This window comes from Sphaerodactylus townsendi, linkage group LG03, assembly GCF_021028975.2.
Source record: "Sphaerodactylus townsendi isolate TG3544 linkage group LG03, MPM_Stown_v2.3, whole genome shotgun sequence".
Classification (NCBI taxonomy): domain Eukaryota; kingdom Metazoa; phylum Chordata; class Lepidosauria; order Squamata; family Sphaerodactylidae; genus Sphaerodactylus; species Sphaerodactylus townsendi.
The window spans coordinates 127033918-127061528 of NC_059427.1; the positions used below are offsets into that span (position 1 = coordinate 127033918).

The window sequence follows — 27611 nt, forward strand, 5'->3', positions numbered from 1 at the left end:
ACTTGGCTGTTCTGTGCTGGTTGCAGGAGGAGCAGAGTGCAGGTCGCCCCAGGGTGAGTCTTGCAGCGGCAGGAACGAGGGCGGCTCCTTTGAGGTCCACTCCCTCCGGAGCGAGCTCGGGCTTTCTTGCTCTGAAATTCCGATACTAAAATTCCCCTAAGAATATTATTATTATTATACGGAAAGAAAATGGGAATTTCTAGGGATTTTTTCCCCCCTTGGTAGAGCTTCTGTACCTTCCACAGACAGGGAAATCCAAAGACGAAACTGTTTTTAATTACTGCACTTCCTTGCTGGGGATGCTTGCACCTGCCGGTTTTCTGGCGAATTTATTGGAAATTGCATGTGAAATTAGGTCACCGCCCAACCCCACCGCCCCGTCCCTTTTCTGTAGAGCGGAGAAACCGGAAGAAGAGCAAGGAATTTACCGAGGCTAAGTTAGAAAAGTATTCCATTCTATTATAAATGAATGTTTTGTGGATGGCTGAATGAATAGGTGCTTTAATAGGGACAACTAAATGCTGGAAAGCAGTATTAGATGTGTGTGGAGGGTGAGTTCTGGGTTAATTATGTAGGGTCACCATGAGTCGAAACCAGACTTTGCACTGCTGTATGGTCTGCATCCTCTCACCGACACTGTCCCCAGAATCTGTCGGTGTATGATTTGGAGTGCTCCAAAACTTATTTTGGGATACTGCTGCTTCTGGTTTCATAACCTTCATTTCTTCTGGAGGCACCCTGCTTTGAAGCAGTTTGCACAGAAACCAGGCTTTGGACCAAGGAATGGTAAACATCTCCTTGTAGAGCAGAGTCTCTGAATGTGGAAACACATATTTTTGGTGGCCTAACATTTGGGGTGCAGAATTCTAAAAGTTTTATCAGTACTTGTGTTTAAACTTAGAAATAAGACACTAGGAGCTGTAAACAAGGAAGTTAGAACTGGCTTTAGCTTCATTAGCCTTTGTTCCTGATGTTCCTATTTCTGCCTTTTGTCTGCAGAGATAAGTTTTGCATCTGTTGAGAAGTGCACACCTGTCCTCTCCTTGCTGGTTGCAATGATAATGACCGAGAAGACTGAGCAGAAAAGGCTGTGCAAGATCCTGAAGGTTTTGGCTATCACGGCAGTGGTTACTGTGCTCAGTGTCCATGGCATTACTTTGGCAGTCACGAGCCCTACAGTCACTTCCCAGTTGTGGGATGTTTATAGGGGTGAGAACAAAGGCAGAGAAGAAGCGGCACAAGAACAGACATTTGTGGAGCAGGCAGAATCCTCCAAAGGCTCTGTCTTGCAGCCTACAACCTGTGACATCCCTCCCGACAGGCGCTTTGATTGTGCCCCAGAAAAGCTCATCTCTCAAAAAGAATGTCAGGCTCGGGGCTGCTGTTACATCCCCGTTTCTCACGTGGATTCTACCACAGGGAGTCCGTGGTGCTTTTTCCCTCCCAACTATCCAAGTTACAAGATGAAGAACCTGACTGCCACTGAAACTGGCTATACTGCCCGCTTGACCCGTGATACGCCCACTTTTCTCCCAGATGACATAATGAACTTGCAGCTGGATGTGATGTTTGAGACAGAGGGTAGGCTTCACTTCACAGTGAGTATTGTATTTATTTTACTGCATTTGTATGCCACCTTTCTCCCCTACGGGCACCCAAAGCAGTTTGCATTGTTCTACTGGCCTCCTATTCTATCCTTACACCACCCCTGTGTAATAGTTTAGGTTTTATGTGCAGGAGGGCCTAAGGTCACTCAGCGTATTTCCACAGGACAGTGGGGATTCAAACTTGGGTGTCCCCAGTCTTAATCCAAGTAGGCACTCTTCCTCAGGAACAATCACACGAAGATAGTCTGTTGTTCTGCTGTATAGCAGGCTGCACATATCCTAGCCTAGCTTAAATCATGTTCTTTCTGAACAGAACTTGCTCAGAGGCCAAGCTGTCCTCCAAAACTTCTGTAGGAGTACAGAAGAAGCATAGAATGTGATTCTGAGCTCAGGACAGCTTCCTAAGAATCCTGTTTCTTAATTTTTTAAAATATATTTGGCCATTACAGTTGTGAAGATAGATTCCAAATTGTATGTCTCAACAGCTAAAGGAATAGCCAAATAAAATTGCCACTGGCGAGGAAGGTTTGTAGTATCTTGCATACCTTGTACTTTCCATGATCACCAAAACCAAAGTAAACTTATGCAAATAGAACAGATTGCAGAAAAGGCATCAGGCACACTTTCTAATGGAGCATAATTTGTATTGATTTTGAAGTTCAGTCTTAATTGGCAGAGAGCAGGGTGTTACTTGGACATAGCAATGAAGGCTGCAAGCCTGTACTTGAGAGAGTCCCACTGATCTCACTTACAAGGAAGGATCAGGATGCAGGCACAGGCAAGCTGTGTGTCAGCCCTTGCTGAGATTTCTGCTCCACATATTCTTTAACAGAATTGTAACTTGAGTTGGGAGAGGGTGGCACCTACTAGTCCTCAAAAACATTGAGTTGCATTGGTCTGGGTATCTTTGGTCCTAGCTACGTCAAGGATCTCCTTCTTTGAAGTATCTTTCTAACAGAACTAGATTCAGATAGATCAGGAATCTACAATTCCCATCAGCCCCTACCAGCATGGCCAATTGGCCATGCTGACAGAGGCTGATGGGAATTGTAGTTCCTGAACATCTGGAGAGCCGCAGGTTCCCTACCCCTGGTCTAGATCCTGAGTCTGTGACATCCTGACTTGTATTCATTAATGTTCTGAATTTGCATTGGTTAGTCAGGAATATCTATGTGGAGCCTATCTGACTGTAAAATCCACCCCCACCCCTCTCTGTTTGCTCTTTTTGCTCTTTTTTCATCCTAGCTTAAAGATCCAGCCAACAAACGCTTTGAAGTCCCTTTGGAAACTCCTCAAATGAGCAGCAAGGCATCCTCAACTCTCTACTCTGTTCAGTTCTCTGCTGATCCCTTTGGCCTTGTTGTTCGGAGATCCAATGGACAAGTCCTGTAAGTGGCTCCTGATTTCCTATAGACAAATGTTCTTGCCTTTTGGAATATTGGTCTAAGCAACACAGAAAAGGTGAAGATCCTAGTGTGAGAATGTCTGGAACCGATTGCCCTGCACATCTTTCCAATGTGCTCCAGATGTATGAGGATCATTCCATACCTTACATGCCAGGGAATCCAAATTCATTCCTGAGTCTACACCTGGCAGTTTACTGCTGGCAATACTGACTGTCTAATGATCCACACATGTACTTGTCTTGTTCACACATTTGATTTTTGAAAATAATTTAAAGAATCTTAGATGTACATCTTAAAAATATAATTTGGAGCAGCCTCCAGTACTCAAGATTGTAGTTTGCAATTCTGAACACCCAGTTTAATCCCATCCTTTATAATGGGTCACAATTATAGCTCTGATCTAAAGTGATTACTCCTTTTGGCTTTTTTTATCCTCTTGGTAGTATCAGCAGAATGATGCTTTTCTACAACTGTTGTATTTGTAGAAAATTCAACAACTGCTCATAGAAGTGCCTTCTCTGTTATGGCCCCACCTTTTGGGATGGCTTGCCTAAGGAGGTCAGAAAGGCTCCCACTCTCCTGGCTTTCTGCAAACTATATAAAACTGAGTTATTCAATAGGGCTTTTCTATGCAGGCAATAGAGCTGCACTGTACAAAATAATTCACGAAGTAACTTGGATAGATTAGAGACTGTAGTCTGTTCTACTATGTATAGTTTGTTGTAAGTAGAATATGTATGTAAAGTGCCATCATCACAGCTGACTTACGGCAACCCAGTAGGGTTTTCAAGGCAAGGGATTTAAGAGGTGGTTTGGCATTGCCCTCTTCTGCTTAATAACCCTGCACTTCCTTGGTGTGTGGATGTGAAGTTTCATGCAAGGAAATATTGGGGGGGGGGGGGAGATGCCACCATTTAAAGAAATATTCTGCAGTGCCTATACCATATGATGAAGTAGCAATCTAGAACATCTAACCATGCTGTTAAGCAGATGTTTCTACTCTGCTTGTAAGGATTTCTGAGGCCCCTTGCATTGAGGTATACCAAACTGTAGGAGCTGTTTGGCTGTCATACCCAGCTGTGGGGTATGTTGATTACTTGGGAATTCCCATCTTAGTGCCTCTCTCTGTCCTTCCCATATGATTGCACGTATCAGTAATGCAGAAGAGCATTACAAGGAACTGACACCCAAATGATAGTGTGAAAAAGATCTGAAGCTTTGGAGTAATTTTAGCAATTCAGAATTTAACTTTATGACTGGGTACTACAGATAACCAGTTCCTCACATGGTAAATTTTAACATTATCATACAACCGCTGGCCATGTGAACCCACCTTTAAGTGTCCAAAAGTTCCTCACAATTGCAGTTTGTTTGCTGAAATTGTCTGCTTTCTCCCCAACAGACTCAATACCTCAGTGGCTCCTTTGTTCTATGCTGACCAGTTCCTGCAGATCTCCACCTCCCTGCCATCGGCTTTCATCTCTGGACTGGGTGAACATTTGACCTCACTCATCCTTAATGTCAGTTGGACTAAGGTCACCCTCTGGAATCGGGACGTGGCGCCTGTGGTAAGGGATAGAAAATGGTAGAGTGGTATACTACCTTTTCCAAAAGGCTTATGGATCATAGATGCTCTATTAACCAGCTCATCTGTTACCTAAAATGCTGGGGTCTGCCCTTTTTAGTGTGGGGAAATTAGCAAAGGGCAGACTGGCTTAACTAGAGGTTGGGCAAGCTCGGAATCTTGGTTGCCAGAGTTTTCAGAGAGTTGCTTCTACAAGAAATCCATAGAACTTTGTAAAAGTTATCAAATTTTATTAAGGAAAAGAATAAAAAGAAGGTTGTTTTTCGTTCTTCAAGTAATGGAAAGGGTATCATAAATTCTGTTTTTGACCTATCCTTATTCCTGGGGGGGGAAAGAAAAGGTAACTATATGCACCTGCCTAGCCCAATGCTTTAATGGAATTTCTATGAACTGCAACATCTCAGCTATCTTCCCAGGATTTCTGAGGCCCCGTTTGGTTGTGTTTCCTCATTGCTGCCCACCTGCAGCTATTTAATGTTTCTTTCCACTGAGTGAGCCCAGACTGATCACCTTGAAAAGTACCTGACTGCAAGGGAGGGCATAATGACCACCCACTTAACTGAACACTTTTAAGTTTCCCTCTCCATATTCATTCCACACACTTGAAGTGATGTTTTACTAATTCCTGTCTTGCCTGAAAACTTTGTGTCGTGATGAGATCTAGGTAATCTCTAGCAGAGAATCCCCAGCACCCTTGCTACTATTTCCGAGAATCTTTGGCAAAACATGACAAAGTGGTATACTTTTGAAAAAGGTAATGTTGATAAGGCATCTGAGTCTGATTCTAGGGAATGGGAATGGCCAAATTGTTTTCTGAACTCAACTTCTGATGAGATGACACTTGAAGGTTTTTTTCCTGATTATTAAGAACAGGATGCTATGTTGGGAAAATCCTTCGTTTGATCTGGTTTGGCTATGAAGTTCTTTATTACGCCATGTCCCAAGCAATAGACCCATTGCTATAGTCTTCTTCCTGTCTATACCATGCTTGAGTATGTCATATGACTATGCATGTATTCTTCCTGTGTTCTCAGCCCTCTGCAAATCTATATGGCTCACACCCTTTCTACTTGGTGTTAGAAGAAGGTGGCTTGGCCCATGGAGTCTTTTTGCTGAACAGCAATGCCATGGGTATGTGTCTCAGTTCTTTGTTTCCTTATGTGCAAAGCCAACATGAATGTCATACAGTATCCTAGCATCAGGTGGCACTTACTCCAGCAGAATGTACTCTAAACTAAAATTGGTTTCTTTGTGGTTATGACACAAATTCTGTTCTCAGAAGGCAAATTACTTTAAATGGGCATTGTTCCTGAAAGCCGTTTAAACACTGTGCAGAAATCTGTTTTCATATACGTTAAGGTTTTAAAAATAACATCCATTCAATGAGAGAGACACAATATTTTGGTATTTCATAAGATGTAAGCCCTACTGTACTGGATCAGACCAATGGTCCATATAGTCCAGCATCCAGATTGACCGAATTCCTCTTGAAAGCCTGCATGCAGGGCAATGAATTCAAAGCCCATATTGTGGTTGGCCAGACTCCTCTTGATTTCTCAGAGTGGTTGACAGTGATTCCTCTTGAAAACCTGCATGCAGGGCAATGAATTCAAAGCTCATATTGTTGCCCCTCAGCACTGGTAGTCAGGGGTTACTAGCTCTAAACATGGAGTCATCATGATGAACAATATTTGATGGGTCTAGCTCCTCTGGACATCTAATCCTGTTTTAGAGTAGCCTTCTTCACACCCCGTGATGGTGACTTCTACAAGCTACGAGCTAAGTTCTCTTTGAGTAAAAAAGTGCTTCATTTATATACCTCCTTCTAGTATCTAGCAAATTTATTCTCAGCATTTTTTCCTCAAAGCACTAAAGAGCCAAATGCTTGTAGCAATACAGATCATTCAAAAATAGTGCAACAGGTGGGTGGCAGCTCGGTGGTATTGCTGGCAAAATTATAATTTTGGGAGGGGAGAATTATTGGTAATGCAGTGTGTGGTCTGTAAATGAAAACTCGTTATTTCCATGGCTTTACAGATGTGATACTGCAGCCCAGTCCAGCCATAACATGGAGAACAACTGGGGGTATCCTGGATTTCTATATCTTTCTGGGCCCAGATCCAAAGAGCGTGATTGGCCAATATATGGATGTCATTGGTAGGCATTTACATTCTTCCCTATGAGATGGCAGCCCATAACTCAGTCAAGTGCTTTCTCCCCAGTGCCAGCCTTGTCAAGATGACTATCTTGGTGGTCAGTTGTGACCATCAATGAAGATCTGTGCTTTGTTCCTAATGCTGCAGACTAGCAGCATCCAGTATTGGGGTTGAAAGCAGTTCTGCAATCCAAGCCTATTCTCTGGCTCTGGGTTAGGCCTGTGCCACTAACATTTCTACAGGCAGAAAAATGTTGAACCAGGCAATTTATATCCATATAAAAAGTCTGACAGGCAGAATTCTTGAAGGAATATATTTGGGGGTAGAGTAGTGGTTGCCTTCCTTCTTAGCTGTCAAAGCAGATGGCTTCTTAGCCATCAAAAACAGATGAGAAACAGATCAGGTTCTATCTGATCTAATTTTAAGCCACCATTTTATACTAGACTTTACTAATTGCAAATGAAATTTTGGTTGGAAAATTACACCTTTTTAGAAATAAAATGCTGAGTGTGGTATTTTCTCCAGGTAGAAAGCTTGAGAGCTTCAGGGGCTTGTTGGAAGGGTCTTTGAAACCGGTTTTTTTTTGTTTTTGTTGTTTGCTTCCTTCAGGGTACCCCTTCATGCCCCCATACTGGGCTCTGGGATTCCATCTCTGTCGCTGGGGATACACCTCCACAGCTATCACTCAGGAAGTAGTCAAGAACATGACAGCAGCACAGTTTCCCCTGGTAGGTAACTTCCTTCTGGTTTGTTCCAAGGTGTTCTAGGCTCCTCTTTGATGGATAGGAGGTGTGGGAGCCAGTAAAGTTTCAATGCTGTTCCTTTGCACCGAATAGAAACTAGCTGAATAGGGGTGGAGGGCCCTGTACCCTCACTGATGCCACATTCTTGTGCCTAGCAGGATGTGCAGTGGAATGACCTGGATTATGCTGATGCAAAGAGGGATTTTACCTTCGATAAGAATAGGTTCCGAGGTATGCCCGACATGGTGCGTGCTTTCCATCGTGATGGCCGGAGGTACGTCATGATTGTGGTGAGTTAGTGAAGCCTGAATTCTTCCTGTGTCTGCAGAGCCAACTTCACTCTGTATCTCTGGAAATAATGCATTACAATGGCTAATCTCTTGTTGATCTCCCTTCTTGCATTAAAGAATGGGTCTCTGTGTCTTAAGCAGCTGTGAAGGAATGTGATCTTTTGGAAATCGTCCCAGCTGCAACTGTACTGCAGACTCTTCCTTACAAGTAGTCCCTGGGGTGGATTGCAGCTTTCATTGCTAGCCTTTACTGGTAGGGGTGAAAAATATTGAGAAATATGAGGCGGGAATAAGCTTATTATGCTTACACAGCAGAAAACTGATCATTCAGTAGAAGGACAGGATATGATTTGAATGTAGACATTCCCAGTATCAGTTTCTGTAATCCCAGTAGGGCTTGAGTTTCAGGACTAGAAAAGGTCTCCTCCTCAGACCTTGAAGAGCTGTTTTCAGTTGGAGAAGATAATACTAAACTACATGGACCAGTAGTAGTATGACGCAGATTCATATGTTCAAACAGCAGAGAAAGTAGCCTTCCAAAAGTACTGGTTGTTGTGGTTTTTCGGGCTGTATGGCCGTGGTCTGGTAGATCTTGTTCCTAACGTTTCGCCTGCATCTGTGGCCAGCATCTTCAGAGGTATATCACAGAGAGAAGTGTGTTACACACTGTGTCCAGTTAACACATTTCTCTCTGTGAGACGCCTCTGAAGATGCCAGCCACTGATGCAGACGAAACGTTAGGAACAAGATCTACCAGACCACGGCCACACAGCCCGGAAAACCCACAACAACCTGTTGAATCCGGCCATGAAAGCCTTCGACAAACCAAAAGTAGTTTGTAAGGGCTTGTATGGCTTACTTGCATGCTTTATTTTCCAACCAGGGTTACTGCTGAAAAATGCTTAAAAGTTATGTCCTTGTCTGATTTTGCATTCCAAATGCAAAATAAGCTATTTGCCAATTTGCATCACTGGGTGTGAGCTGGGATTTTTAATTACCTGTTTAAAGTAACTGAATGCCAAAATCTGGATTCCCTGCATCTAACTAAAGCATCCTCTGTCTGTTCTGCCCCATGCAGCATTTGATCCACAAAGCTTGCAACTTTTCCAAACGGAGCCGTCTTCACTGTACTATTGTTCTTTGCCTTTTTGTGCCCTGCCATATCCACTACTTCTGAGTATCTCTTCTCTTTTGCATCCCTTTTAGGATCCTGGTATCAGTAGTTCCAGCCCCTCTGGTAGTTACAAACCCTATGATGAAGGCCTGAAACAAGGTGTCTTCATCTTAAATGCAACAGGGCAGCCTCTGATAGGGAAGGTGAGTCTTGAGTTCCAGTTGTCAGCCTTGGAAGGTAGTGCACCAGCCATTAGCTGAAACCATAATGCAGATTTTAACTGAGTTGACATGTATTTTTATAACTCGTTTTATTGGGAAGAAATACAAATACTGAGGACATAAAAGAAAAACAATATGCATTCTGAATGTGCCCAAAACAACATTTGTTGCAGCGCTTTTTGACATATCTAGAAATTAGAGAGGATTTTACTTTCTCACTGAACCGGCTGTGCTTCTTTAGTCCCTTAGTTTTTCCATCTTCATCTTCACTGAAAGGATTTTACGTAAACAAAAAGTGTTCTAAACACAGATAATAAATACAGCCTACTGGCATTTCTTGAAAGTTTTGGCCCTTTATCTTTCAGGTTTGGCCTGGACCCACTGCCTTCCCGGACTTTACCAACCCACAGGCCCAGCTGTGGTGGCACAACATGGTGAAGGATTTCCATGACCAAGTGCCCTTTGATGGCATGTGGATCGTGAGTCTCTCTCTCTCTCTCTTATATGCTGGAAGGTGGTAGTACTAACAGCTAAAGTTTTTTTAAAAGATAAAGCGCACAATTCATTTGTTTCAACAGGATGTTCCTACCATGAAATCAAAACTCTCATATGCCACACATCCTTTTGTTTTCCTTTTAGGACATGAATGAGCCATCCAACTTTGTGGAAGGTTCCTTGGATGGCTGTCCGAATAACAAACTGGAGAACCCCCCTTATGTGCCAGGTAAGAAATAGTAGGGAAAATGTAGGCTATTGGTGGAATATGAACTTAATTATTCTTGTATTGGCATGAGACAGTTGAGGAACTTGTGTATCTTAGGAATTTTAACAATGGCCAACAATTCATTCTGTTTTGATCACTTCTCTAGTATTAACTCAGTTATTTTAATAACAGTATAACTTCATTCCCTAGTCCTTACTCTGTTTAATAACATTAAAGCTGAAGTAAGATGTCTACAAATATATATGTGCAGCATTGTACAGGGAGTACTCCTTACTTGCTGACTCCACAGTTATCTTAAGACCCCTGAGCCCTAGAATTGTGAATCAGCATTTAATAAAGTAAGAACAGAAGAATTTAATGGATCTATGAACGTTTTTTCAATGGCATGGAAAATAACATTTCTGCTAAGTAACAAAAATGTGCAAGTTATTGGAGCAGTAGTGGTACTTCACAAATTAGAACCTAAAGTTATGAAGGAAAGAGAAGTCCTGAAATCTTTTGATGGAATTTATACAAAATAAAACTATTTATGATTTCTGCACTGGCAATTTATGACTTTTTTTTTACAAGGAGCAGCAGTGGCGCCTGCAGGAGAGAAAGGGGGGATATAAATCCAACCTCCTCCTCCTCCTCCTCCTCCTCCTCCTCCTCCTCCTCCTCCTTCTTCTTCTTCTTCTTCTTCTTCTTCTTCTTCTTCTTCTTCTTCTGTGTTATACCTGAGAATAACTAAATGCTTAGCATTGATGTACCTTAACCACTTAAAATTCTGTGCATGATTGTATGATGACTGGCACAACCTTTCCAAAAAGAGAAAATGTTGATTAGAGAGGGAAGTTGCTTGAATTTTTTTCCAGTACAATTCAATAGTTCCTTGAACAAGAATCCATAATCTTTAAATTAGCATTTATTTGAATAATAATTTTTTCTCACATAAGAAATAAATGAATACATACATAGACGCCAACAACAACAGCGAGAAAAAAACAAGTTAGAACATAAAAAATACAACGCATTACACACCCTACAATGACTTCCAGCTATCTCATCTTTGATTTAAAGTTAACTCTAGATACTGGTTGTGTTGGGTTTTCCGGGCTGTGTGGCCGTGGTCTGGTAGGTCTTGTTCCTAACGTTTCGCCTGCATCTGTGGCTGGCATCTTCAGAGGTGTATCACAGAGAGAAGTCTGTTACACACTGTGTCTAGTAAGAAGGATGTTTAGTGGGGTATATATTGTTCATGTCCCAGGGTGGGGGACCAATCAGTAAGTGTTTGGGTGGAACTTGCTATGCAAAGGTGTGGTTGAGTGCATTGTATTGCGGGTGGGGTTATCAGTCCATTTACATTTGTAGTCACATTTGCATTCCCTGCAGCAGCAGCAGTATTGGTGAATGCAAATCCTGTGTCTGGGTGGAGTCCATTGTCCATGAACTTAGCATGCCTTTGATTCTGGTGTTTTTAAGTACTGGTAGCCAAGCTTTGTTAATTCTCAGAGTCCCTTCTTGAAGTTGTCTTGGTGTTTGTGAATTTCAACCAATGCAATAATCAAATTCTCAGTTCAAAAACAAGTTTATCTCTCCTTTAACTTTTCACATATGGTATTATAACAATATTTCAGCAATATTTTCTATCTTTTTATGTTAAGTGGTTGTTGTTGGTATCCTTTTACTTCATTTTTAGAGTTCTCTAATAAACTCACAGCTAATGCATGGATCTTCCATCCAATCTTTTCCCACAAAACAGCCAGCTTCATGGCCACATCAAATTCTCAGATAGCTTCCCCCCCCCCCCTCCTAGGTCTGAATATTCCAGGTACAAGAAATCTGGGTTGGAACAGCTTTAATCTTCAAGATTCCTCAGCCGGGTTTAGCAAAGATGGCAATCCGTCTCCTGGGACTTCAACTCAAGGGCAGGGAGACGGGTCCTCCAACTCATCTGCCTCCTGAGGAGACCCCTTCTGGAAAAATATGGGCAATCTTAGGTCCCTCTTCTTGATCTGGAGATGACAACTCAGGTCTGAGGTAGTTCCCAGACCAGTAAACCCCCTGCTGGGTTCCTCTGCTATCACAGAGAGGATGCAACTAGTCGCAAAACTAAACTGGAAGTTATCTGAAATTAAATTAACATTAGCATTTTCTTAATCTTTTTTAATTTAACTGTTTGGGGCTGAGTTATATTGCTGAATGCATATTGAAGAACAACCAGGTTAGTTTTACAGAAAACTCTTGGTGTAGTTTGGGTGTTGAAATAGAAAGCATGAAATTGACTGACAGGCCAGAACCATAGAAATTTATAGAAGATTCTAAATATGCAAAAAATTGGATTGGCTTGGATGCTGTGCAGTGCAAGCAGAGTAATACTACATGAACAGAGGCTTTCTCACCTGTCACCCCTTCACCCTGACACCCTGAAATTGTGCTCCTGTGGGTCTGTGCTTCCCTCAGAAACATCATGAGGATCAAAGTAGAGGGGGGAAATTGGCAAAAATCACCTCCCTCCTCTTCCTTGAGCGCAAGTGCCAACCATGAGTAGAAAGGACTTTTAGAATCTAAGCTGCTGATTTTACTGTGCCCTTAACAGCAACTAGTGATTCCAATAGCCTCAAGATCCAGAATGTTCACTGCAACAATCCAACACTTCTCACCAAACTCATACGTAAGGACCTCCTTATTCATTCATTTCCACTCACCCTTCTATTTACAGGTGTTCTGGGGGGCTCCCTGAAGACACACACAATCTGTGCTTCCAGTAAGCAATATCTGTCTTCTCACTATAACCTGCACAATCTGTATGGGCTGATGGAGGCCATTGCTTCACATGAGTGAGTATGCTACAGAGCAGTGCCGACTGGGTAATTCTCCCTTGGCAACCCTGCGCAAAAGGTGGAGGGCATCTTGGAGATGGACAGTGAAAAATATCACATTGGGGTCTTTCCTGGTTAATGAGGGTTTGCCTTGGATGTTAAGATGGTGTAGCATGGCAAATCATGTTCTAATTGAGGTTATGTTCTACAGTGCAGAATGTAATTTTCACAATATAATTTGCAATCTAATATTGATCAGGGTGCTCTTTCACAAAGGGAACATAAAAAACTCAATCCCTTTCTGACCACCATTGACTTTCCTCTCTCTTCTGTTATCAGCGCTTTAGTGACAGTGCGAGGGAAACGCCCATTTGTGATTTCTCGTTCCACCTTTGCAAGCCATGGTCGCTATGCTGGCCACTGGACTGGAGATATTGCAAGCTCCTGGGAACATTTATACTACACCATACCAGGTACAGATGTTTGGAGAACCAACCTTGGAAGCCTCTCTAAATTCTGTTTTGCCTGAGTCAAGCCTGAGAGACATTGCATGCCTGTGGTACTTCTTTAGCTGAGGGGAATCGTGCCATGATGACTAGAATCCTCCAACACCCACTTGTGGGATCTGTCGTGACCTGCCTTGAGACTTGTTCATTAGTGTTGTTCAATGTTGATTCATTCCTTGTATCTTACCTTCTCTACCTCCAGCGATGCTGCTCTTTAACCTCTATGGCGTCCCATTGGTTGGTGCTGACGTCTGTGGCTTTGTGGGCAACACTTCAGAAGAGCTATGTGTGCGCTGGACCCAGCTGGGTGCCTTCTATCCATTCATGCGAAACCACAATGACCATGGAAACAGGGTAAGGTGATGATAGTTGGTCAGTCTTGTAATGAATATAGAATGGGAGTGGTGAGGGGAAGACTGTGATTCAGTAGATCCCAAGGATTTTTGTTACTGTAGCCCTATTTGCAAAGCTTGAAGTGCAAGGGCCAGTATTCCTCCTGCATGATTGTAAAACAAGAAAATAGTGCTTGTGTAGTAGTTTTGGCTTCATGCCATTAAAAGAAGCAGTTTCAATATGTGTTGTTCTTTTACTCTTTATTAATTGTTGAACAGGAGTTAAAGGTTAACATTTCCTCCTAACTTAATTGGAACTGTTCCCTGATCCAGTTGTGCCCACAGGAAAAAAAGTGAAAAAAATGGCAGATAGGCTGTACTCTAGGAGTTAAACTTCTGGCCAAGATCTTCCATAAAAATGACTCTCAGGAATGAGGTTAGGGCACTTTCAAAGTAGAAAAGGGAGGAAGTGCAGTTCTGAATTGCTCAACAAAATCCGTGCAGTTCTGTTTCTGCTACTGTGTGAGAGGTAGTGGAGGTCTTTACACCCTAGTGTGCTTGTGTATTATAGCATATCTGTAAATCCTTCAAGCCTAAATGGCTTGGGCCCCACCAATCTGAAGGAGCACCTGTGTCCATATGACCTGCCTGAGCACTAAGGTCAAATGGAGGGGCTTTCCTGGTGATCTCTTCCCCCGCCAGGAGGGCTTTCTGCAAGGCTAGCCCCATGGAAATTTTGCTGCGCCAACCCTCTCTATGTATTCTCAGTGCCTGGATCTCATTTCTTCACCAAGGCCTTTGGCCTTTGATCCTCTTGATGCCCCCTCTGTAAGCTGCTGATCTGGGGTGCAGGAGGTGGGTGGGTAATATTCTGCAATATAGGTGGGTATTCGCCAGGGAGGAAACTTTCTGCAAGGCTAGCCCCATGGAAATTTGCCAGGTGCCAACCCTTTATGGCTTTCAGTGCCTGGACTTTACTCTTCACCAAGGCCTTTGGCCTTTGATCCTCTTGATGCCCCCTCTGTAAGCTGCTGATCTGGGGTGCAGGAGGTGGGTGGGTAATATTCTGGGTAATATATAGGTGGGTAATATTCTAGAAGTGCTTTATGGTGTTTTTATGATTGTTTATACAATGAGGAGTTATTGGATGTTTTATTAGTGCTCAATTTTATATTCTAGTGTTCTTATGCTGGTTTTTTTTAGAATGTAGAGCTATTTAATGTTGTTTTGTTGTAGTTTTCAATCTTGCAAGCCACTCTGAGACCTCCATATAGGACAGGGTGTAGGTTTAGTAAATTAATCAATAAAATATAGCCCAACTTTCTTCCTTCATGTAATCCAGGATATTTACGTGATGTGGTTCTAAGGAGATCATCTATCCACAGCTTCATGTGTCCTTCGTTTGTAGTTTGAATTTATATCATTAAAAATATCCTTATTGTACAAAAAGAAAAACTTGATTCTGTTTTAATATAAATTACTCCATTTTGTGTGTATAATATAATATGCACATTGTCTTTCACTTAGTGCATATGCTTAGCTGGTTTTGTTTCTGCTAGTAAGGAAGAGCTGTGTCCACCGAATCCATCTTGTGCCCACTGGGAATGTCTGCTGAGCCTCTGCTTTTATGTACTCCCTGGTTTCTGAGATTTCATTGGATGTTGCCGATGTGTTTTCAGCTGCAACTGCTGGAAACATGCTGTGTGACTGAAGATAATAAATGTTGTCAAATCCCATACTCAGATGGCTCACAGCTCTCCCTTGATGATCAGCCCCATAAATTAACTATATTGGCTGAACTCTGCTTGCAGAGGAAATACTGAATAGTATCCAATGGTATCCAGTGCTGTTTTAATTTTCCATACTTCAGATATCACTTGCCTTTCCACTTAACAATGTGCAATCCAATTATTTTCACTTTCTCTGGTTTCTTATTTTTGTAGAATTCTTGCAGCAGCCTTTAGGACATTGTTCCTCTAGGTGGGTGGTAACTCCTTTCTGTGTCCAGTCCCTTCCCTTTGTGTTGCTGTGCTGTGCAAGGCTCCTGTGTGCTGGGCTGAACTGGTGGTCTTCACAAAAAGCCACTGGCAGCTCCTGGGCCAGGACAATGTGCTGTGCTGGCATTTATCCCTGGTGCAAGGTCACAAGTTATGGCCAGTGAAATGTCCAGTGCTCTGCTAATAGGGCACAGGATCAGATCAGAGGTTCTGCTTAGGGGAGGGGCTGTGGCTCAGTGATAAAACATCTCTTTGGCATGCAGAAGATTCCCTGGCATCTCCAGTTAAAAGGACCAGGCAGCAGGTGATGTGAAAGATCTCTGCCTGAGACCATAGAGAGCTGCTACCAGTCTGAGTAGACAGTACTAACCTGATGGACCAATGGTCTGATTCTGTATAAAGCAAATTCTCGTATGTGTTCACTCCCACTGAGGTCAGTTCCATTCCATAGAATGTAAAAGAAGGAACATAAGAGTGATGACTGGAAGCTTGGGAGTCAAGAGTAGGTTTCTGGATCTGACCTTGGTGGGGAATGCTCTTTCTGGTGCAAGAACTCTGCAACATGACTTGCCTTTCTGTCTGGTAGCCTCAGGAGCCATTCGCCTTCAGCCAAGGAGCCCAGCAGGCCATGAGGAAAGCCCTTCTTCTGCGCTACTCACTCCTTCCCTACCTCTACACTCTCTTCCACAAGACCCATTCTGCAGGAGAGACCGTAGCCCGCCCTCTTTATCTGGAGTAAGTCAGTCGAGAGCTGAGTGGGCTGTGGTGATTCAGTGGGGTTTTGGAGCAGAGGCTGCTCCAGGGTCAGGAATCTCAAGAATGCTGAGTAAAATGTGTCATGACCCACCCACCCTGGGGGGGAAGGGGAGAGGGGAAGGGGACCTGACATCTGGTCATGGCCCACACACCCTTGGGAGAAGGGGAGGGAGGGGGAGAGGGGAAGGAAAGGGGGTCCAACTTCTGATTATGGCCCACCCACCCGGGAGAGGGTTAGGGAGAGGGCGGTTTAGGAAGGCAGTGAGGAGAAAGGGCCAATCATCTGGTCATGACCTACCCATCCTGGGGGGAAGGGTAGGGTAGGGAAAGGAGAGGAGAGGAGAGGGGAAGGGGTGGATTGACTTCCATAGTTTTGCATTCAATGGAGACTGAATGCCACATTTCCCATGTGATCTGCTGGCCTAGCATAAGAAAGTGGAAGACACAGGCTCAGCTTTGTAATAGTGTGTAGGAAGACAACAGCAGACTCAACGTAGCATTCTGGATGGGGTGGGAATAAAATTATAACACAGATGCATTATTCAATGTAGAAAATGTATATGCCGCCTTCCCCAAAGTTAGTAAAAAGATTAAAACTCTTAATTAATATAAAAATTTAATTCAAATTAACCTCCCTAGCAATATAACCATCATATCCTAACTGTCATAAAACCAACAGTCTGTCAACAGCATAAAGCAGCGGTGGCGAACCTATGGCACGGGTGCCAGAGGTGGCACTCAGAGACCTTTCTGTGGGCACACGTGCACAGAGTTCATCATGTTGGGGGGGGTGGAAAATCACACCCCTCACACACATCTAGACTAGCCTGGGCACAATCCTTTACCTGGGAGTAAGCTCGGTTGCTGGCAATGGGGCTTGTTTCTGAGTAAACCCCTCCTAGAGTTGTGAGTCACCCATTCGAAGCGTTAGCACGGTTGCTTCACCAAGCTTACTCCTGAGTAATGCACGCCTTGGAGCCAACCGTTTTTTCTAAACTAAAACCTCAGTATTCAGGTTAAATTGCCATGTTGGCACTTTGTAATAAATAAGTGGGTTTGGGGTTGCAATTTGGGCACTCGGTCTCGAAAAGGTTTGCCATCACTGGCATAAAGCAACATAGAAGTAAGTCAATTTTTTTTTGTTTTTTCTTCTTTATACTTGATAGTTTGCTTCAAACTCAAAGAAGCATCTTCAGAGTTGAGGGTTAGATCTAAAACTTCAGGGCTTCACTGAGGTGTCTTCAAACTGGAGCATGTGCAGTGCAGGGCATAGCAGCTGTAGAGATTTTCTGCACTCTTGAATCACCACTCCTGAAAGTGAGATTGCACCATAGATAGCAAATCCCAAGCTACGTCAGCCCTTGGTTCTTGGTCCATATTCTGTGAATGTGACTGAGGAGAGAGGATATGAGCTTGTCCCAGCAGCAGCCACCACCATCAGCTCCACCACCTATTTAAAGGTATAGGAAATGTCTGTATGAATGCCTTCTTTGCAGGTTCCCACAAGACCCTAATACATGGAATGTTGACCGGCAGCTCATGTGGGGAGCAGCACTTCTTATCACCCCTGTACTGGAGGCAGGGAAGACAACAGTCAGCGGCTACTTCCCTTTGGGCACATGGTACAACCCGATGACTGTGAGTATTACTTGATTTCTCTGGTAAAGATGTTGGGGGGGGGGTGGCATTTGGCAATAGGACAGAGCCCATGACTAGTGGCTGCCTTTTATTTAACAATGGATCCTTTGCTTTTCTCCCCAATGGGAGCCCAAAGCAGTTTACAGCACTGTTCTCTCCTCAATTGTACCCTTATAACATCAACCTTGTGAGGCAGGTTAGGCTGAGTGGCCCAAGGATGCCTACTCTGACACTCTTAACCACACCAGTTGTCTTCTTTTGTCTTACAAATGCAGCTTTCCACACTGGCCCCTGAATCGGCCTCAATGTCGAAGGGAGATACTGAGGTTGGGCTGAAGGGAGGTGGTTGCGGAGGCGGGGCAGGAGGCAGGCTGGCAGGGCAATGAGCCAATCCGAGCCCTGAGAGAAGGGCAAGGAGGCAGCTTGGGCTCTGGCTGGCTGGGGAAAAGTGCAGGGGTGCAGCAACCCCTTCAAAAAGAGGTGGGAGAGGCCTGACTGGGGAGGAAAATGGCATCCGAGACTTCCATGCACACTGGGGAATCTCCCTGCCCATTCTGAGGCCTGCCCCCCCCCCCTGCCAGACCAGGAGCCCCACAAAAAAGGGGGGCATGGCAAGGAGAGGGTCACCTCCCACAGAGAGTGCCTCACATGTTTCTTTGGTGATCAACTTGGTCTGAATATTGGGCATCTTTTGTGTGTTCTTTCAGTCTGCCCCCAACTCCAGCAAGCACATCCTATTGTGTGTCTGTCATTCTTGCATCTTTTCAGGGATTTACCATTCACAGCAAGGGTCAGTGGATTCTCTTACCAGCTCCACTTGACACAATCAATGTCCACATACGTGCAGGATACATCCTACCATTGCAGGTGAGTCACCTCTACTAATTTCTGTCGCACATCATCACCATTACATGCGTGAACATATAAATGCTCACTCGGAATCTTTGCTGGTAGAACTGAGGGAGAACCTCAGGATTCTCTTCATGGCATCTTGGTGCTACTAAAGGGAAACTAAGACTTTGATGCTGGGATGTATCTTCTTTCTTCAGGAGCCTGCCTTAACAACCACAGAGTCCCGCAAAAAGGGGATGACCCTAGTGGTGGCTTTGACATCAGAAGGGGTGGCTAGAGGTGACCTGTTCTGGGATGATGGTGAAGGACTGGCGACTTTCGAGAAGGGCGATTATACACAGATCCTCTTTCTGGCAAGAAATGTGAGTTTCTTGAAAAATAAATCTGTTACCAAGACTGGAACAGTAGTAGCAAAGAAATGTGCCTTTAGCTGTGCCTTTTAAAACATTTGTCTTTTGATCTTTTGTTATCGACCTTGAGTCTCTGGAGAGGAACAAGTTCTAAGGTCAAATAACACCAATCAAATGGCGGACAGGGTTGGGGAACTGGGCTGATCTTAAGAGAGGTGCAAGATCCTTTGAACGAGGTGTGCGGCCAAATTACTACTATAAATCTGTGCAAGAAAGGCACGCTTTGTCTCCCCTCCTCACGCTTTGCCTCCTCCCCAGGTAAGATGTTGTAAAACATAGTGGAGGAAGGGCCAGGAATCCAGTTACATAAAATTAATCCAGGTTGGTTTGAACAAATATGCCCATGTGATGCAATCAATGATGACAAATTTACTGGTCCATCTGTCTTAATGGGACATTCCAAATTGGAAGGCTACTTAGAGATAATCTAGTCGAATTCTCCCTAGCCCACCCAGAGGTTTCCCTTGAAAAATGTCTTCACTTCTTTTCTTGGAAGACTTCAAAGAAGGAGAGCCAACAACCTCCCTGAATAGTTTACCAATCAATACAATATTTACCTAGCATTTAATCTGTGTGGATTTGAAACCATGTCTTTTGTTTCCTTGATTGAGTCAGTTCATCACATTTTGGGTCTACCTCTTGTCCTCCTTTCTTCAGCTTTGCTGTAACCTATGAAACAAGCTGATTTTCTTCTGACATTTTGTTGTATATTCTAATCACCAATGTAAATTTGCAATATGATCTCTAGTGCCTCTTCCTTTTCTGAATTCACCTTGAATATCTGGCATTCTTTGTTTTGTATATGTTAACAATCTTCACTGTAAAATTTTGGCCATCACTGTAGTTGTGTGAGAAATTGATACAATGGTCCAATAGTTGCTGCAGTCTTTGATGTCTCCTTTTTTGGAACCGGAATACAGTTTGAGCATTTTCAATTTGTGGCCATTCTCTTGTCTTCCTCAGTTGTTGGTATATTCCTGTTAAGACTTTGATGGAACTCAGTTTGAGTGGTTTGGAATAGCTTAACTGAGATCTCATCTACTGGTGATTTGTTTCTCCCAATTGCTCTCAGTCCAGCTGTCACCTCACTTGCTGAAACAGTAGGTTCCTCTTCAAAAGTTTCTTCTTGGAAGGAATCTGCCATCCTTTCATCACTCCTATATAAAATTCTTCAGTGTATTTTCCCCAACTTTTAAAATTTTTGTCCTATTCCAGTGGTTTCCAACTTAGGGTACGTGCAGGGGCGAAGCTAGGGGGAACTGTGCCCTGTGCTCCTGCTGTGGCGGCGCCTGCCCCCGGAACGCCCTGGCCTGCAGCATTACACGCCTGGGGCAGCACACCCCCATTCCCATTGGCGCTACACCACTGGGTACACGTGCCTCCAAGGGTATGTGAAAAATTATGTAATAGGTTAGCTAATATTGGGGTATAATTTTAAGGAAATGAGTTGCCAAGCAGTACATGTGAAAAAAAATCCTACTCAATTAATTTTTTTTCTTTGTTGGTCTTTCAGCACTCCTAACTGTGTTTTAGATTTCCCTTTCATTTCTTGGATCTTACAAAACAGATCTCTTGTTTGTCCTTGAGCACTCTGCTAACCCAATATTCCTTTATTGTTGAGGGATGCTTAATTTGGATGAATCCAAACTGCCATGATCTCCAACTGCTCACATCCTTCCTCTGTTACAGGGCATGCTGGTTAATGAAATTGTGAGGCTCAACTGCCAAGTCGATGGGCTGCTGCTGCAGGCGGCGTCGGTGTTGGGTGTTCCCAGCCCTCCTCATCACGTCCTGGCAAATGGCCTCCCCGTTACAGACTTCTCTTACCGCTTAGACACTAAGGTAAAGTCATCTCTGAGTGCCAAGGTTGATGCCTGTTTCTGTTTGCATTACAAAAAGGTATTCCTTGAGGCCAACATACAGGGAGGTGTGGAGAAACTCCATTTGTTTCGGCAAGGAAACATACAGCAGATGCATGTAGAGACTCAGAAGTCAGAAATAGTCAGAGAGAGAATGCTGCTAGAACACGGCCATATAGCCCGGAAACCACACAGCACCCCAGTGATTCCGGCCGTGAAAGCCTTCGACAATACAGTCAGAGAGTAGCTGTGAACTGTTGGATCTAGCAGTCCATCAATAGAAAGTGCTGACTATCCCGGATCTTTCCTACATGCCCTCCTTGTTCTTCTGTCAGCTTATTCCTGGGCCCATGTGACCGGCATGGACTAATAGTCTTGCGAGTTAGGAGGCTGCAGCGGGGAGGGGATTAGATTTGCCTTTCTGCACTTCTGTCAGTGCAGCGCCACTGTTGGGAGAGGAAGGAGAGGGCAATGTCTCCCCTTCCCTCCTCCCCACTGGAGCCTCCCAATGCACCTGCCTGTTAGAACCACATGGGTTCTACAGTCTACAGTTCTACAGTCTTGAAAAATAAACTTTGCAGACGTCAGAAAGGATTGTTGTGGGGGAGTGGAATCCAGGGAAAGATCAGCCATCAGCCACTATATTGTTGGAGCCAATCCCAAGTGCTTTTTCTTCATTTCTCTCATGCTCAATATTTGTTCCATTATTATCACTATTTCCTGTCTTTCCTCTGAGGAGCTCAACCTGATTCTTCTTTCTTTTTCATCCTCACAACAACCCATTTAGGTAGGTAAGGCTGAAACTGAATGGCATAAAATCACCTAGTGAGTTTCTGGCTGAGAGTTGAACCTGAGTTTCCTAAAACAAGTCTAACACTTTAACAAGTACAACCACAGCCCCCTTCTGATACTTCTGATAAATTAAGTAAAAATAAATTATGTAAAAATACAAAGGAAACTTATGCATCTTGTCATAATTCTTGATACTTGAAACTGTGGTATTTCAGTTTTAAACATGGGTTTAGCCAGATTAATATTTAGAGATTATTTCTACGTAGACATGCATGATTGCTTCTTCTAATGCCTGAAACAAATGTAGTTATGTACCTAAACCATACTCAATCGTTTGCTCAGGAGCTGCATGTGGCTCTTTGACATGCCACCTGTGGCTTCTTTCAGCACTGTTCCCCAATGTGCCACTTGACCCATTTCTCTAAAATGTGGGCAAGGCTCTTGCCTAGTGGTACTTCTGAATGACAGACAGTTCCCATATTAAAACAACTGGCACTAGAGCAGGGTGTGGTGAACTCTGTAGCACGCGGTGCCAGGGTGAAACTCAGGAAGAGCCCTCTCTGTGAACGCGATCGCAAACAGAGTGCCCCCTCCCCACACATCTAGGCTAGCCTGGACCGATGGGCTCGATTATTAGCATTAAACCTAAGACCTAGTTTTGGGAAAGCAGTGTAGGTTACCCTGTTAGCGCTTCGTTAAGCCCCACTGGATTTTCATGCGAAGAACTTTAAAGCCGCGATTCTTTACCTACCAGGAGGGTAAGCCTCGGTTTCCTGGCAATGGGGCTTGCTTCTGGAGTAAACCCTCCTAGGGTTGTGATTCAATTCTCGTTGGACAGAGTTGCCGCGGTTGTTTCAAAAGCAAAGCCACCGCACTACCACTAAGCTTTTTACCTCCCAAGTAATGCATGCCTCCAGAGCCAACCATTTTTTCTAAGCCGAGCCTCAGTATTCAGATTAAAGTTGTCGTGTGTTGGCTCTTCTGCGATAAATAAGTGGGTTTTGGGTTGCAATTTGAATTTCCGGTCTTGAAAGGTTCGCCATCCACTGGCCTAGAGTATACCTGAGAAGTATTTCTCCAGCTGCTGCTGCTTAAAAGTCTTAAGGTTAACAGATTTGGTGTTGGAAAGGGCAATACCAAGTCCCAGCTTCGCTTATGGAGTTCCCCTGAGTGGGGTTTCTTCCAGGCAAGAGGTAGTGAGAGGTGGTTTGCCATTGCCTGCCTCTGTGTAGTAGAAGTGATCTTGGTGGTCTCCAGTCTATATGTGCTGAACAGGGCTGACCTGGCGTGTAACCTCTGAGACCTGGCAAGATGGGGTGGGAACAAGTCTGAGCCATCCAGATCGGTCTGGCGGGCATGTTCCCAAACACGACAGCCGCGACTGCCCCCCGGTTCATCACCGGAGCGTGCTTTAATGCGTGTTCTACGTGAATCAACCCCGCGATTGCAAAACTGTCTTGGTGAGGTGGTATGCGCCAGAGCCAGCCTTCTAAGCGTGGGTTTTCTCTCCTGGGTGCCATCTTTATTTTTTCTCACCATTGCCTGTCCCTGGGGCTGGCAACCCGTGAAACTGGCGCTCTGGGCCAGAATCTGTTTCTAATCCATTGCCCGCGGAATATGCCAAATTGTTTTTTCCCCTTTTTTGGGCTACCTCTGAAACAACTTAGAAACCCTGAATTAAATTGGGTGGTGGCAGCGGTAGGTGGCAGAGGCAGAGCTGAACATGTTTCTTCCTCCAAAAGAAAGTCCACTCATGCCAGTCTAGCCAGCGCATCTCGCATCGTTCCTCTGTGCCTTGGTTGTTATTAGCTGGTCCGCTCACAGGGGTGAGTATTTCGCTTGGTTCAGAAGCCAAACTCATTAGCAGCAAATTATGGTTCTGTTCGCGATGAATTGCAGTGCTCTTCCTGTGGATGAGAGTCAAGAGCTTTGCTTTCACCGGTTTAATGTGGAGCAGCTTTTGAGGAGTCTTATCCTGTTTTGTTTTCTCATGAGCGTATGTAGCGGGAGTGGGGAGAAAAGGCAATTGCTGCGGATTTAAGCCCGGTATTTACCGGTGTAAAGAGCCCTCGTTGCTTCATTTCTCAGACTCCTTTTTCCCACACATTTGGGCGTCTGCCTTCCAGTGATTAATATGACCCGTGGCAGAATCCAATAACCTTTTTTGGACAATTAATCCCAGTGGTTCTCTCCCTGAGCAGCTGGGTTTTGAAGGCGAGTTTCATTGTGCTGGTAATGGACTGGTAATCAAAAAATGGAATTTCTCAATGAAATGTTGGTCGCGAAAGAGTTGTGGAGCTAGCCTGCTTGATTCTTTGAACAGCTTGGCGCGGTGTTGTAGAAGAGAAGAAAGAATGTGCCATCGAAGTCACAGCCAGTCCGCGGTGACCTTCCCATCCCTGGTGTGTTGAAGTCCCGAGATGAGCAGGCGGGTTCTTGCACTAGCACGTCCTGAACTTCCTGAGTCAGTCTCCCCATCCGTAATGTACTGACTGTGGCCACCCCTGCTTGGCTCCCAAGCTTCCAGATAAGCTCAGGATAATTTGGGCTGGCGCTGGACCCACTGTGAAAGTGCTAAAGGCACACAAGTTAAATGGTCACTGTAAGCCAAGTGATGACTCCATTGTTATGGGTAAGCCCTGTGGCTAAAATTCAACAAGGTGGCTTCAGCAAAGCAAAACTTGATGGATGCATGAGAATGGTAGACCTGGCCTGCCGCACTGTTTGTGCAAATATGAATTTATAGAAGCAGAAGGGGCCAGTCTTTGGGAAGATCGAGCCAGCACTTGCGCCACTCATGATCCTCAGCATGCACATAGGACAGTGGAATGCCGCCCAAAGTTGCACATCTCCACACTCTATCCTAGCGGTACGCTTAACCTTGTAGGGCAGTGATGGTGAACCTATATGGCACAGGTGCCGGAAATTTGGCGCTCAGAGCCCTCTCTGTGGGCACACACAGAGTTCATCATGGGGAAGCCCCCCTTTTATCTAAACTGGGCTAACCTGCACCGCTGGGCTTGATTATTATTACCATCAAACCTAAGACATAGTTTTGGGAAAAAGCAGTATGGGTAGCTAACCCTGTTAAGCTGTTAGAAAAAAACCCTAGAGCCCCACTGATTTTCATGCAAAAGAACTAGCGCCAATCCACGTTACCTGGGGTAAGCTTGGTTGCTGGCAATGTGGCTTCGCTTCTGAATGCAAACCCTCCTAGAATTAAGTGATTCACCCGTTGAAAAGAAAGAGTTGCAACTGTTGCTTCAAAGCAAAGCCACCAACTACCTCACCAAGCTTACTCCTGAGTAATGCAGCCTCCAGACCCAAATCCATATTTTTTTCTCTAAACTGAAACCTCAGAATTCAGGTTGAATTGCCGTGTTGGCACTTTGCGATAAATAAGTGGGTTTTGGGTTGCAATTTGGGCACTCGGTCTCAAAAAGGTTCGCCATCACTGCACTAGAGGAACAGGTAAATAGTGAGCCTCCCTGAAGTGCGAGCCTGGGGCCAAAGATGAAAGTAAACGTGACTCTTCTGCTTGATGATAATTGCAAATGAGGTCTGAGTGGTGGAGAGCCAGCTCCTGCCACCACTTGCATCTACCCATCTGGGGTCTGGGCAGCAGGCTTCCAGCAGCAATGGTGGTTCCCACCCACCTTGCATGGGGGGCCACTGTTTGCTTGGTCCTGGTTGGAGACAGTTGACAGTGATTCTGGAGCTCCATTCTGGACTATTGACCAGGGTCCCAGAATCACTTAAGAATCCCCTGATCTCAACAATCACAGGTATAGAACCCTCAAAGACAGGATGGTTCACATAATTTGTGCCTCTGTCTCTTAGATTGTGAGCCCACCTGCGTCCTTGCATGCTCTAACAGGTGATACCATCTGAACTAGTCCCACATCCCTCATTGTGATTCCTGACTGAGGAGCTGCCACTAACTGTCTTTTGTTCCTCCCTCAGATCCTTAACATCTCCCTCTCTCTGCCGATGAGAGAGCAATTTGTCATCACCTGGTCCTGACCCTACAATGGACGCTCATCAGTTTTGCAGAAGCACAATGAAGAACGGACAATCTACTGATGAATGCATGTGATATCTTGATGATTTCTCTAAGAATGCTTCCTTTAGGAAAAGAACAGTTTCTTCTGGAGAAAGAGGAGGACCTTGAAGGTTTCGTTAAAAGAAAACTGCTTAGCCACCCTTGCTCTGAATGAGACTGAGCTGTTCCTTTGCCATTCTTGTAAGGTCCTTACTTTTCTGAAGGAGAAAAATAATGGGAAAGGAAGATGACTGTTGTTTGGGTGTGACAAATGCACCCGCAATGGTACTTCCAGATCTGGGATTAAGCCTGCACAAGTGCTGAAGCTGAGGGAGTCCTCCTCCCATTCACCATCTTAGTTACCATGCTCCATACTTCTTAGAATCAAGGCCCAGTCTCCCATTGGCTAGAATAATTCTGAACTGGTCTCTGAAGCATTATGGGAAACTGATAGTTTTTTGGAACAGGAGTGGAAATGCTCTGGGAAGAACTGCAATATTTCAGAGCAGTCACATCATTCATTTTCAAGTCATTAGGGCAGCTAGGGGGAAGGCAGTCAAAGTGTGCCACTGATACAGTTTGTGCCAAATATTCCCATTTTCAGAAACAGACTTCAGGAGGAGAAGTAGGTTATCTACCTCAAGAGCAATTTTTTACTTGAAAAAAGAAAAAGAAAATCCACCCTCTATCTGGAGAGATCCAATGTAGAAAGAGAGAGTTGCTGTGGGAACTTAGGGAGGGCATGGAGCATCTTTGCTTTTGAAATCTGTAATGTCTTCTCAGTGTTGATCAAAAGTGGAGTATCTTTCCAGTAAAGATTATCCTGAATGTTGTATGGTTCTCTTAAATACTGTTGGAGCCAACGGCAGAACATGAATCTTCACTATCTCACCTTTGCTTTTTTACTCCTTATTCATTGCATTCATCTTCCCTCTAAGGCCAAGTGTTTTCCCATCTCAGTGCTGGCCCAGTTTAAACAGCCTTAATCCTTGAACTAGGATTTGGTGCATTCAGACAATTCTTGTGTTGGCTCAACAATTATTACCAGCAGTCAAATGATAATGACCAAAACACCTAAATCCTGTGCCGTTACCCTTTGAATTGCACATGCTGTATACAAAAGAATAATTAACTGAAAGTAAGACCTCAGAACAATAGTAATAAAAGCTATATGGTTATACTAGATACAGTGATCACATTAAAAGAAGAGGCAAAATAGAATAACAAACTCTGCCATTCTAATGTTGCACTGTTAATTCCTAATAAATAGCACTTTATCAGAAAAAGAAGGTTGATGAAAAGCTGGTGAGGGTGAGGGGTGTAGGAGACAAATACTGTGACTAGCATGCAAGATGGAAATGCAGGCTTGTTGCCTTCAATGTGGTGGGTTATATGCTTCAAAAAATCATGCATTTCTAAACGTTAAACTAAAGCAAAATGTAAACATTCTCTGCATTGCTAAAATAGGTAAAAGCCAGCAAATCATAATATGAGGGGCCACAAAATTGAGTTATCCCATAATAACCCAAACCAGTTATGGTATGCTCTTGCTTGAGAGCCAGTGTGGTGTGGTAGTTGGAATGAAAAAGCAGGATCTGGGTGACCTGAATTCAGTTCTCCACTCTGCCATGGGATCTTGCTGGGTGTCCTTGGCCAGACATACACACTTGCCATAACCTATCTCTCAGGGCTGTGTAGAAGAAGAGAATTATGCAACTCACTAGGGGCTCCCATTGGAGAGAAAGGTGGGGTATAACAGAATAAATACTGCCCCAAGGTG

The 27611-nt window shown here is 44.1% G+C and overlaps 1 protein-coding gene across 2 annotated transcripts; it reads left to right on the forward strand.

Moving 5' to 3' along the window:
• GAA (alpha glucosidase) lies at positions 1 to 26664 on the forward strand. Of its 2 annotated transcripts, none has more exons than XM_048491866.1 (20): positions 1 to 53; positions 1000 to 1598; positions 2853 to 2995; positions 4416 to 4581; positions 5633 to 5729; positions 6636 to 6755; positions 7364 to 7482; positions 7656 to 7787; positions 8994 to 9104; positions 9488 to 9601; positions 9762 to 9846; positions 12548 to 12665; positions 12987 to 13120; positions 13356 to 13507; positions 16069 to 16217; positions 17735 to 17876; positions 18645 to 18743; positions 18926 to 19090; positions 20828 to 20980; positions 25753 to 26664. In XM_048491866.1, exons 2-20 carry the CDS (start codon positions 1056 to 1058, stop codon positions 25810 to 25812), a joined length of 2802 nt encoding a protein of 933 aa, XP_048347823.1. In that variant the 5' UTR covers positions 1 to 53; positions 1000 to 1055; the 3' UTR covers positions 25813 to 26664. The 2 variants fall into 2 exon arrangements, with proteins under 2 accessions (XP_048347823.1, XP_048347821.1); XM_048491864.1 differs by lacking the exon at positions 1 to 53 and adding an exon at positions 324 to 446.
• The last annotated feature ends 947 nt before the right edge of the window (positions 26665 to 27611 follow it).